This window comes from Passer domesticus, chromosome 8 (assembly GCF_036417665.1).
Source record: "Passer domesticus isolate bPasDom1 chromosome 8, bPasDom1.hap1, whole genome shotgun sequence".
In the NCBI taxonomy this organism is placed as follows: domain Eukaryota; kingdom Metazoa; phylum Chordata; class Aves; order Passeriformes; family Passeridae; genus Passer; species Passer domesticus.
In genome coordinates this window covers 5,176,064-5,185,024 of record NC_087481.1, presented here as the reverse complement: position 1 = coordinate 5,185,024, position 8,961 = coordinate 5,176,064, and the positions used below count along the sequence as shown (strand labels likewise).

The 8,961-nt window shown below is 54.3% G+C and overlaps 1 protein-coding gene across 1 annotated transcript; it reads right to left on the bottom strand.

Moving 5' to 3' along the window:
• Positions 1-6,759: 6,759 nt before the first annotated feature.
• Positions 6,760-7,692, bottom strand: LOC135306163 (olfactory receptor 14J1-like). The gene has a single exon (XM_064429714.1). It carries the CDS (start codon positions 7,690-7,692, stop codon positions 6,760-6,762), a length of 933 nt encoding a protein of 310 aa, XP_064285784.1.
• Positions 7,693-8,961: the final 1,269 nt, after the last annotated feature.

Here is an 8,961-nt window from a genome sequence, read left to right as displayed (position 1 = left end):
GGCAGTCAAACCAGAATTGAACCAGGAATTGTCCCTACACCTGTGTGTGTGTGTGTGTGTGTGTGTGTGTGTGTGTGTGTGTGTGTGTATGTGACAAAAGGACAGCGATGCCAAGGACATAAGGAATACAGCTGAAAAGCTTAACAGAGCTCAAACTTAAAAGGACTTAACTTATACCTTAACCTTAATTTCTGCCTTAAACTTCACTATTTAGCAAAAGAACATCACTTAACACTATATAACCTTACTTACAACTTATGACTTGCAATTTAACAGTGGAATAACATTTAACAATATTTAACTGAGCTTAGGACTTATATTAAACATAACAACTTAGCAGAAGAACAACTCCTAGCAGCAACTCTTATAACAACTTAGCTTAGACATCATGCTGTAACCTTACTTAGAGCCCTGACTGACTGAGATAGCCAAAGCACTCAAACCCCTCCGACAGCAGCATTTCTGCCACATTTCCCCAGTACAGGCACTCCTGTGTGCACACAGACACAAAGAGTCAGTGCAAGGCACCTGTGAGAAATTCCCCTGAGGGCAGCAAATGCTCCCTGTGGATCCTTTGGCATCTCCCCAGTGGGTGAAGGGCTGAGCCTGGAGGAGTGCGGGCATCGGCCCAGGCTCTGTTGTTGTTCAGGATCCCCGAGTGCAGCAAACGAGAGAGTTCCCGGCTGGGAGAGGCTCCACTCAGAGGGAGTCGCTGGCCCAGGAGAGCTCCAAGGGGCTCCTTTTGCAGCGCTGTTTGTAGGGCCCCAAGAGAGGGGCTGCAGTCACAGCAATGGTTCATCCTGGCTGCACTTGGCATCAACAGCTTTCTTTGGCAGTGTGAGAACAGGGATGTTGTGCCACTGAGGGAACAAAAGCAGTTCCCAGGGCTGCTCCTACAGCAACCAGGAGCTGGTTGGGCAGCAGCAGTGGTTGGAGCAGACAGTGTTTGTGCTGAGCTGCAGAGGAGCTGAGCCCAGGGGCTGTTGGCCAAGGCCGAGGCCCAAGGAGCATTTCTGAGCTGGCAGGGCGGCCTGAGAAGGGGAGGGGGGAATGCAGCAGCACAGGGCCCATGGAACCAAGGGGCCATGGTGACACTGTGGGGCCCTGTGAGACCAAGGGACCATTGTGACCCTGTGGGGCATCATGGAATCAATGGGCCAAGTTAATGCACTGAGAAGTGTTTTTTGTGAATTGAATATCTCTTGTTGGTATTTCTCCAGTGCATCCAACTCAAAGTACAGAAACAATTCTAATTACTTTTAAATGTCTTATTGAGACATTTAATTAATTTTCGGAGGGATGAGTGTCTGGGCTTGTCTTTCCTGCTTGGCACAGCCCAGGCAGGGCTTTCCCAGCCACATTCCACACTCCATTTCCCAGCTGGAGCCGCTGGTGCCTCTGAGTTCTGCTGGCCCAGCCCCAGGGACGCTCTCCTTGTCTGCCCATTCTCCCATGGTCTCTGGGCAGGGATGGCCTCAGTGGGGGCTGCTGACATCCTCAGCAACTTGGAGGCTGCTGCTGGATTCACTGCTCTAGAGGCTTCTTCAGCCTGCAGCTCTTCAGTGCAGGAATTCAGTGTCCCAGGGCTCATTAACATTCAGAATACCTTAACAAGCCAAGCCTCTGGGGATAATTTGATTTAAGTTTTCAAATCTTTTGGGGTTAATTAGACAGATTTCAGTAGTGTATTCAAATTGAATATATACTATTTTAAAAGTCAGTGAGAAATAATTTTTTAGGTCCTCTTTAGGTTTTTTTTCCCAGTTAATAAATGGATTTGTGCAATTGCCAGTTGGCATTGAATCCAAGTACCTCCTCATGCAGTTTGAATAGATATGAAAATCAAGATCCTTCATGGCTGACAATCAATCAGACTCCATACCTACCCTCTCCCCACGATTTCCCCCATCCAACCCCTGGCATTCAAAGCAGCCTTGTGCAAATCTGAGCTCCCTCCAGCCCAGGCTGGACCTGCAGGTTTCAGCTCCTTGGCTCCAGTTCCCACCTGCTTTCCTTGGAGAAGAAGCTGCCCGAGACACAGAGGGATGTTCATTGATTGTCAGCCAACCAAGCCAAGGGAAGGCACAGCTCCATCAAATGCAAAAGTCATTTATCTCCGTGGCTCTGCTCAGCCCCTGATCCCCACAGCCTGTCCTGTTTCCTTCAACCCTCCTTTGCCAGGCACTTTCTGGGACAAGGGAGCTCTGCTCTATCTATGGAGGGACGTCCAAGTGCAGGCACTGGAGTGGGAACTACAACTGATCATGTTTGTGTCCTTTGGGGGTCAGGAACTGGTGAGACTCAAGAGGCACAGGAAGGTTTCTCTTCATAGCCAACATAAAAAGTGTGAACATAATAAAATTTAATAAATATTAAAACCCTTCCCTCAACTCCTTGTGACATCCCAGCAACATCTGACATGTCCACCATCCACAAGGGATTGCTATATAGGAAGGATTTTAGACAGAGACATAAAAAGAGGTGATATAAAGGATAAAACTACCTCTAAGATGTTAAGATGTTATTGAAACTTCTGAAAGTGGGACAACTTCCTGGAGCTCAAAGCATGAAGCCACTAAAGGCGGACTAATTGGAATGATCAGAGACCAGCTGCAGGAGGAAATCTCGTAGCAACAGGAAGGACATAGATCCAGAAGCTCTAAATGAAAGAGATGTCCTTAGACATGGCCATTTAAACTGGAGAGCTGGAAACACTTGAAAGAAATGGGTCATTAAATATTAGGCTGAATACTGGGGGCGAAGAGAGATGGGAAAATCAGTATTGCTTCTCCTGCCATCAGTAGCAAATCTGTTAAATCCAGGAAATTCCTGTTCCTGATGGGAAAACTTGCCATCTCTTAAAAGAACAAAAATGAGCCAGATAATAAAGAATAGCTTGTATATTATGAAACTATCAGGTATTAAAACCTGTGCCCCTTTCCAGGCAGATATCAGCTGTGTGCCCATGAACAGGCAGTGCCACTTGTGCCCTGAGGTGCCCAGCTGGGATTGGATCTCTCTGAGAGCACCTGAGGAACAGCAGAGCACCTTGCAAGCTGCAGGTCCCTGCCAGCCCTGCAGGGCTCCTGTCCCATCAACATCTGCTCTGCTCCAGTCTGAAACAGGGCCCAGCATGGTGCCAGGATCATCAGAGAGCTGAGGTGTGTGCTGGAATTCAATGCCCTCCCCATCCCGCAGCAGTCCTGCATTTCCCTGCTCCAGCCTTGGTCTGTAGCACAGCCATGGAGGCTCTTTGGGCTCCTGACTGTTCCTGCAGCCCCCAAGGGCAGCTGAGCTCTGCCTGTGGCACAGTCAGCCCTGGCCAGCGCAGGCCATGCTCAGCAATTGCTTGTGTGTGCCTGGCCTTGCTGTCAGCCCCGGCAGCGGCTGCGTGGCCCCTTGGTGGCCCTGTGCTGGCCCAGCCATGGTGGCCCAGCCCCTGTGCAGGCCCAGCCCAGGCCAGGAGCATTGTGGCTGGGAACGGCCCCTGTGCCGTGGTGCCCACAGCAGCCTTGGGGCTCTGTGCCCCATGGCCTCCCTGCTGGGCAGCCTCTGCCAGCTCCTGCACAGCCCCTGGCACCTGTGGGCCTGCACAGACAGCCCTGGCCCGGGCTCTGCTGGCCTCTGGGCCAGCAGAGAGGCCGGCCAGGGCTGGCCATGGCTGGGAACAGGCCCTGAGCCCTGCAGGAGGATGGAGCTGGGCCACAGCCAAACTCAGCCCAGGGCAAAGCTGGGCTCAGCAGCCAGGGCTGCCAAGGGCTGGGGACAGAGGCTGGCACTGACAAATGTCCTGGGCCCCCTCCCTGCTCTGTCCATGCCCCCAAGGGCACAGAGCAGCCTCCTCTCTGGGGCACTTGCCTCTTTTCAATGCCTTGCACAGGCACTGGCCCTGCCCCACACGGCCTGGGCTGAGTCCTGCCCCTGCACGCTCAGCCAGGCTGAGATGGACACGGATGGTTTCTGGGGCAGGCTCTCTGAGCCCAGCCCAGCTCCCTGCAAGCTCTGCCAGCTGCCCTGAGCTCTGGGCAGCACCAAGGGCCTCTCCCCAGCCCAGCCCAGCTGGCTCTGGCCCCACAGCTCTGCTGAGGCCAGGCTGCTCTGGCCACTGGCCCCACGGCCTCAGCCCCTGCCAAGGGCACAGCAGCAGCTGCAGCTCACACAGGACTCAGCCCCAGCCATGGGGGAAGGTGCTGGGCAAGGCCAAAGGAGGCTCCCTGCCTGCCCTGCTCCCCTCTGGCTCAGGTGCTGAGAGCTCTGCAGCCCCTGCTGCCATCCCATGTGCCCAGGGCAGCTCAAGAGCCCCGGCCTTGGGGCCCTCAAGAGCTGCTCCTGCTCCAGGCCCAGGGCCCATCCCAAAGCTGGGGCAGCCACAAAGCTGTGCCCATTTCTGTTCCTTGCTGCTCTGATGGGGATGGATCCTCAGCCACTTGGAGGTTGATGATGAATTTTCCTACTCCAGAGTCCTCTTCTTTCTTGAGCTCTTCAGTTCAGGAATTCAGTGAGAAAAGCTCATAAACATTTGTTCAACATGCCCAAAGAAGAAAAGCCATTTGGAATAACAGAAGTTTTCAAGTTTTCTGTAATTAATTGGACAGATATTGGAAGTGTATTCAAAGTGTATATACTGTCTTGAAAGCAATGCAGAGAGAACAGTTTGTTGTTTGATTTTCTTTCCTGTTTATAGATTGATATCAGCAATTTCCAGTTGATATTGACCCCCAGCACCTTCTAATGCATACTGAATAGGTATGAAAATCAAGACCCTTCATGGCTGAGAGTCAATCAGACTGTGTCTCCTGCCCCGTCCCGACCATTTCCCTCATCCAACCCCTGGCACTCCTATGGACCAGGAATGGTGTCACCAGCAGGACCAGGAGAGCAATTCTTCCCCTGTGCTGGGCGCTGGTTGGGCAGCACCTCGGCTGCTGTGTCCAGTTCTGGGACCCCAAATTTAGCAAGAACTTGGAGGGGCTGGAGTGTGTCCAGAGAAGGGCAACAAGGCTGGTGAAGGGTCTGGAGCACAAGTCCTGTGAGGAGAGGCTGAGGGAGCTGGAGTTGTTTATCCTGGAGAAGAGGAGGCCCGGGGGAGACAAGGTGGTGTCAGGGCACAGGTTGGACTTGATGATCTCCAAGGTCTTTTCCAACCTTGCTGATTCTGGGATTCTCTGAAACCACCCTTGCAGCAGTTGCAGGACGAGTCCTGGGCCTCCTCTTCAGAAGCTCCAGCAGCCCAGGTGCCTCAGCTTCTCCTCCTAGGCCCAAAGCCCAACCTGTCAGTCCTGCAGAGCCTCTGCAGCTCCTCCTCATTGCCCAGAACAGGGAGCCCCACAGGCAGACACAGCAGCCCAGATGTGCCCCCCTGGCCTGGAGTGCCTCTGGCAAGGGAGCAGCACCAGGCACTGCAGGAGCCTGCAGACAATTCCTGCAGCACTTGGAGGATGATCCTGCTGCCCAAGGGATGTTCCCATGGTACCAGGTCAGGAACTGCAATGGGGAGTGGGGCCAGAGAGGAAAGGGCAAACAGGGATGGGCTGTTTGCAGGGCAGGGAACAGGGCTGGGCAAGAAGAAGAATTTGGTACAAAAACAAGGGGGGAAAAAAAGCAAAGGTGAAGCCAAGGAAATGCTCAGGGCAGTTTGGGGGTGGCTGTCAGGCAGCCCTGGCTCTGAGTAATAGCATCTGCAGTGGGACAGGAATCTCCCAGCTAATGGGAACAAATTTTCTGGTTGACTGCAGAGGCCAGGACAAAGCTGAGTGGTTTCCCTGGTGTCCCCCAGCCCTTGCTGGCCCCAGGGGCTGATGGCATTTGTGCTCCCTCAGGTTCATGTCCCCACAGCAACAGCATGGGGCTGCTCCTGCCTGCTCTGTGCAATGCAAACAGGGGCTCCTGAGCCAGTGCTGCCGTGGCTGTGCCTGCAAGGATGGGGCACCTCTGTGAGCTGGGGGAGAGGCCAGGGCTGCAGAGGGGGGATGTTGTTGGCAGCTCCATCAGGACGCTCTGGGACGCTGCCCTGGGCTGTGCAGCGCACTGGGGATGGATCAGCCCCTGCTCTGCTGCTCCTTCCCATCTCCCCCAGGGCCCTTGCAGAGCCCCAGCCATGCTGTTTACCCCCAGCCTGCCCACGGCCAGCCTGGGGCTGCTCAGCCTGGGGCTTTTCTGTGCTGAGCATTGGCCTGGCCGTGTTCTTGAGAGAGCCTGGGCAAGGAGCCTGGAGCCCCCAGGGCCTGGCCTGAGGCGTCAGCGCTGCCCCAGCAGTGCCCATGGCCTGTCCCTGCTGCAGCCCCGGCACTGCCACCCCCAGGACTGTGCCCGGCCCCGAGTGCACTCAGGCCCTGCAGCAGCACCAGGGCCACCAGGGCAGCGGGGCAGGGCCACGGCAGCAGCACTGCCAACACCAAGTGCTGCTGCTGCTGCTGGGCACAGCTGCTGTGCCAGCACTGATCTGCCCCAGCTCTGCACACAGACATTGCTGCTGCAGCTCCAGAGAGGGCAACAAAATGGGGATCTGTGAAAACTTTGCTGGGAGATCATTTACTTCATTTAAAGCCACGGAGAGAACAGCCCCTCTTTGATACAGTAAGTGGGTCACAGAAAAGTGGAGAGAAACAAAATTAATGATGGCAGACACAGTTTATTTCCTTTGTGACCAATATTAATAATCTAAAACAAAAGGAAAGAAAAGAATAAACCATCCACCAAATCCAAATATTATCAAAGATGACTTTTCTTACAAGTGACTTGCATAATCTGGGCAGCACTTTAATGTTCCTGATACCATTCTGTGATGAGTCTCCACACTGCAGCCTTTAGCTCCTTGTTCCTCAGGCTGTAGATGAGGGGGTTCAGGGCTGGAGGAACCACCGAGTACAGAACTGACAGGGCCAGATCCAGAGATGGAGAGGAGATGGAGGGAGGCTTCAGGTAGGCAAATGTTACAGTGCTGAGGAACAGGGAGATCACAGCCAGGTGAGGGAGGCAGGTGGAAAAGGCTTTGTGCCGTCCCTGTTCAGAGGGGATCCTCAGCACAGCCCTGAAGATCTGCACGTAGGAGAAAACCATGAACACAAAACAGCCAAATGCTAAAAAGGTAGTGAAAACTGAAATCCCAATTTCCCTGAGGTGGGATTTGGAGCAAGAGAGCTTGAGGATTGCTGGGATTTCACAGAAGAACTGGTCCAGGACATTGCCATGGCACAGGGGCAGGGAAAATGTATTGGCTGTGTGCATGAGAGCAGTGAGAAAGGCACTGGCCCAGGCAGCTGCTGCCATGTGGGCACAAGCTCTGCTGCCCAGGAGGGTCCCGTAGTGCAGGGGTTTGAAGATGGACACGTAGCGGTCATAGCACATGATGGTCAAGAGGAAATACTCTGCTGAAATGAAGAACAGAAAGAAAAAGAGCTGAGCAGCACATCCTGTGTAGGAGATGGTGGTGGTGTCCCAGAGGGAATTGTGCATGGCTTTGGGGACAGTGGTGCAGATGGAGCCCAGGTCGCTGAGGGCCAGGTGGAGCAGGAAGAAGAATATGGGCATGTGCAGGTGGTGGCCACAGGCTACGGTGCTGATGATGAGGCCGTTGGCCAGGAGGGCAGCCAGGGAGATGCCCAGCAAGAGGCAGAAGTGCAGGAGCTGCAGCTGCCGTGTGTCTGCCAATGCCAGCAGGAGGAAGTGCCTGATGGAGCTGCTGTTGGACATTTGCTGGGGCTGCACGTAGGGACCTGTTCATGGAGAAAGGACAGTGACAAGTCAGAAGAGGCTGCTTGGAGCCAAACCTGGGCCATTCCCTGCAGCCTGTCCTGCTGGGACTCACACACCTTTGTTCCTGCTCTGGGAAAACCTTCCCCCAGGTCCCTGCCTGAGCTCCAGCTGTGCTGGCTGAGTGTGGCAGGAGCAGCCAGGGTTGTGTGTGGGGGCTCTTGAGGAGCCATCCCTGCCCTGCTGCCCTGGGTTTGTGGCCATGTGTCAGAGACACAAGGTTGTATATTCAGGATTTTTCAGGGGAATCACTCATAACAAGAAAAGCTTGGTGCCATCTACACTCACAATTCTAAAGAATGGCAGGAGTTGGTTTTAGGAGTTCTTTTAAAACATCATTCCTGGCTTGCTGAGGTCAGAAATCCCCAGCATTTCTGTTACACTCAGAGTTTGCCACTGTGAGATGGGAGAGGCAAAGGATTCCCTGTGGCTCAGGGAAAGTGAGGGGCTGCATGGGCTTGTTCCCAGCTGCCCTGGCTTTGCATTTTTGGCTGCAATCAGAGCACAATCACACTCTTGGGTCACCCTGGCATAAATCACACCCTGCCAAGAGCAAGGGGATCTCTGAATGTCTCACCCTCTCTCAAGGTCTCTGGGCAAGGTCCCAGCACCCCCTTGTGCCAAGGACACTCACGGCTCCCTTGGCAAACCCAGCAGCATTTCCTCAGCTGTGGAAGCTCTGCCCTTCCCCATGGGAGATTCAGGGAACTGCCAGAGCTCTGGCACAGATTTGCACCCAGGAGGGCAGCTCAGAGCTTGGAAGGGCACAGCAAGGAGATCCCCAGTTGTGCCCATGATGGGATCTCAGGGAGGGGGCTCAGCTCATTCCCCTTTCCCATGGACTGCTTTGCACGCAGCCCCACAGGTCCCAGGGAAGCTTGGACACCCCATTCCCATGGACACCCCTGCCTGGCAGGAATGCTAAGGGCAGTGCCTGACTCAGCTGCTGCAAATGCCAGAGCCTCCCTGAGAGCAGCAGATAACAGTGACAATATCAGGGCATTGCAGAAACAAGAGAAGATGTTGTGGTGCTGTGCCTGAGAGGGCAGGGCAGAGACAGCCGGGCACTCAGGACAGTGCTCCCTGTGCCCAGCTATGCCCGGCACCTCCCACACACCAACAGTGCCCTCCTGCCCCAGCACTGCTCTCTTCAGCCCCCTCTCCTTGCCTGAGCATCTCCCTGGGCCTGGACATTCCCTCCTGAGAGGA

Excerpts from the sequence above, each read along its gene's own strand:
- LOC135306163 (XM_064429714.1), bottom strand. The coding sequence starts at position 7,692 with ATGTCCAACAGCAGCTCCATCAGGCACTTCCTCCTGCTGGCATTGGCA.